General features: G+C 34.9%; 1 protein-coding gene across 1 annotated transcript in view; it reads right to left on the bottom strand.

Annotated features, from left to right (window-relative positions):
* The window catches only part of RBL1 (RB transcriptional corepressor like 1), an 86802-nt gene that overhangs the window by 62196 nt on the left and 21573 nt on the right, over window positions 1-3033 (bottom strand). The window contains exons 7-9 of the mRNA XM_019655167.1: window positions 2433-2619; window positions 1442-1608; window positions 727-763 (exon numbers count right to left, since the gene is read on the bottom strand). Of these exons, the coding sequence (XP_019510712.1) occupies window positions 727-763; window positions 1442-1608; window positions 2433-2619 (391 nt within the window). The remainder of the gene's footprint in view (window positions 1-726; window positions 764-1441; window positions 1609-2432; window positions 2620-3033) is intronic.

Genomic DNA, 3033 nt, shown 5'->3' with positions numbered 1-3033 from the left:
TTCTTTCTCAAGATTGTTTTGGTTATTAAAGGTCCTTTGAAAGTACAAATGAATTTTATGATATTTTGTCTATTTTTGTAAAATATGCCATTGGGATTTTGATATTGATTGCATTGAATCTGTAGAGTGCTTTGGGTAATATGGACATTTTAACAATATCAAATCTTCCAATCTATCAACATGGAATGTCTTTCCATTTATTTAATTTTAGGTTCTGTGTCTCTCGCATTCTGTTTTCTTCCTTCTCTTGTTGCTATAAAATGTTTGTATAATTGCCTTGCCACTTTTTTTCACCTTGTTTATGCTTAAACGGGTAGTTCATTCCAGATCTATTTATTTAAATGTTATGAGGGAAGATCTTCACAATAGTCTTCCTACCTTACCTGCAATCTGCTTATTTTCTCAGCTGTGTTTGAGGGTGGGGATTGTTTGCTCCACTTTTAAGTAGACTGAAAGTTTGGGGAGTAAGGGTAGAGCTCAGCTGGTGCTATGTTCAGCTTTTGTTGGAGGACCAAGGCTTTGCTTTCTTTTCTGAGATTTAGTTAAATGTCCCCATTCCAGAGTTTACTATACCTAGTCAGGGATATCTTCTAGATCTATGAGGATCTCTCTCCAAGTTAGCATGGGATCACGGAAAATGGCAGGCCCTGGGAGTTTTTCACATTTCTGACACAATCTTGGTGGTGGTATGTACTTTCACTTGGAGGGGTTTCTGTGACTTTTTACCCATTTGCCTACTAACATCATTTGTTTCTCTCCATATCTGGGGTATTAATGGGCATTCTCAAGATCCTATCAACATACCTTCTTTTCTCAGTAATCCTTTTGGGGATGAGTATAACAGAATCATCCATTTCCTTTGTTGACCACCACTTTGGAAATTTATAGCATGAAATCATATCCCTCTCCTTATTTGGATGCTGCTGATAAATAGTTTGCTGATTTTTACTATTCTCTTATTCATTAAGTATTAGGAAAGAAGGTGCTCTGATCTGGCTTCATTCTATCATCTTTACTAGGAAACTTGATTCTTTTTCTTAAACAATTGCATAAAATTCCATTTTATGGCTGCACCACAAATATGTAATCAGTCCCCTACTTGATGGACATTTAGGTTGAACCCATTTAAAGTCAATGTAAAAATGAGAACAATAATGCATAAACTAGGGGTAGTTACAAGAGTGGAATGTCAGACCTAAATAACCTTTAAGATGTATTTAAACTTAAAAGTCTATAATAATATGAAATAATACTTATATGTAATTTTTAATAGGTACTTCTATATAGTTTTAGGTAAGCATGCTTTGTGATTGAAATGATATAGTAAAACCTGCCAGATGTATATCCACTATCTTAAGAATTCTGAATATGCTGAAAACAGAATGAAATACAGAATCTAATTTAAGAGGGACATTTAGAAAAATAATAGTATTGGACTCACTCAAAAATATTTATAAGTTGTTCGCTTGGTGCATTTTTCAGTCCGGCCACAATACTCTGTAATCGGCTCACACTTTGGGTGGCTGAAGCAACAGGAGTAATGACTGCTTCTTTTTCTCGTAAATATCGCCGTCCTGTCAGTGGGGTAGAAGGTGCAAATGATGTTTTCTGTCAAAAAAGAAAAATCTGTGAGATTAAAAAGTTAACCTTCCCCCTCATTATGAGTTTAATTCAGTACATATTTAATAGGTTACTTCCTCCCCACCCCGTCTTGTGGCTACCCACCATATTTTTAGCAATATTATGCCAATAACATCCTTACATTTGAGTATCACGTTTTCAAAGTTCTTACTATCTATAATCTCATTTTCTCTTCCTAACATTCATTTGAAATATAACATACACATTTTCATTTTACATGTGAGGGAACAGGCACAGAGAAGTTTCAAAAACTTGTTTAAACTGACAAAGTAAATGGCAGAGCTTGAACTAAAGCATAGGTTTTCTATCTTCTAGACTAGCGTTATTTCCATTAGATCTCATCCTCCAACCCATTTTACACATAAATACACATTAAGCCTTGGCTATTAATAATCAAGTTCAGAGTTATGTAGCTGAAATTGGGAAGAGTACATAGTTTGTCATGGGTTAGAAAGCAAACTAAATTTTAAAGAAACAGAATAGTGGCTAAAGTGATGCAAAGAACGAAGGGTAAGAAAGCATAAATCCTTCCTTATATCAAAAGACACATAGTATACTGAAAATCCCAGGCGCTCTGGGATAATGTATCAAAAATACGAAAAATAGCAAGAAATGAGGTAAAAATACTAAACGCCATAGTTTTAAAAATTACCTTTGAAGGCTTTCATGAGAAATATGAATTAGTAGAAGAAACGCAAGATTTAACTTGAAAGATGCTTCTGCTGTTAGTAGAATCACACACAGAGAGAAAACAGATCATTCAAGACTGAGGCCAGGCTAGGTTATATTACTTTTTCAAAGTGCTGTTGAAGGTTACAGTCCACATTAGCCTGTGCTGCCAGTTTCCCTAATGGGGTGTCACCAGGGAACTTTCGAGGAGTTCCAATTTCCTCTTCTGCATCTGCTCCCAAAAAGATCCTCTCGTCGAAATCACCAACAGTTAAAACATATTCTTCATACTCCTTGTTCACTGCTTTGCTGAAAAGAGAAATGCTTTAAGCTGCTAGAATAAAACCAAGTAATAAAATAAAACACAATGAATGTATCTTGACTTGAAGATAGATTTAGACTTGACAGACTGGAAAAGCTGATGACTTTCTAGTTTTTATTAAGTCTGCTCATCTAATGAGATCAGGGGTTCCTATCTGATGGACATTCTTCATATTCACATACACAGCAATAAATTACTTTGAAAGGTGAGCAAATCTGCTTCATCTGAAAACTAGTTGAACCTAATTAAAATCTGACCATTGAGGAAACAATAGTGGCCTTGAAATATAGGCACATTCTGAATTTGTCAACATTTGATTAATAAAAGAATATAAACTTGGGGGTTGTCACTTCGAGGGGTAAAAAGTATAACTATTGCACTGTATTGTACAGCTGAAACTA

Source organism: Hipposideros armiger, unplaced genomic scaffold (genome assembly GCF_001890085.2).
Source record: "Hipposideros armiger isolate ML-2016 unplaced genomic scaffold, ASM189008v1 scaffold_238, whole genome shotgun sequence".
Taxonomy (NCBI): domain Eukaryota; kingdom Metazoa; phylum Chordata; class Mammalia; order Chiroptera; family Hipposideridae; genus Hipposideros; species Hipposideros armiger.
This window is presented reverse-complemented; position numbering and strand designations above follow the sequence as displayed.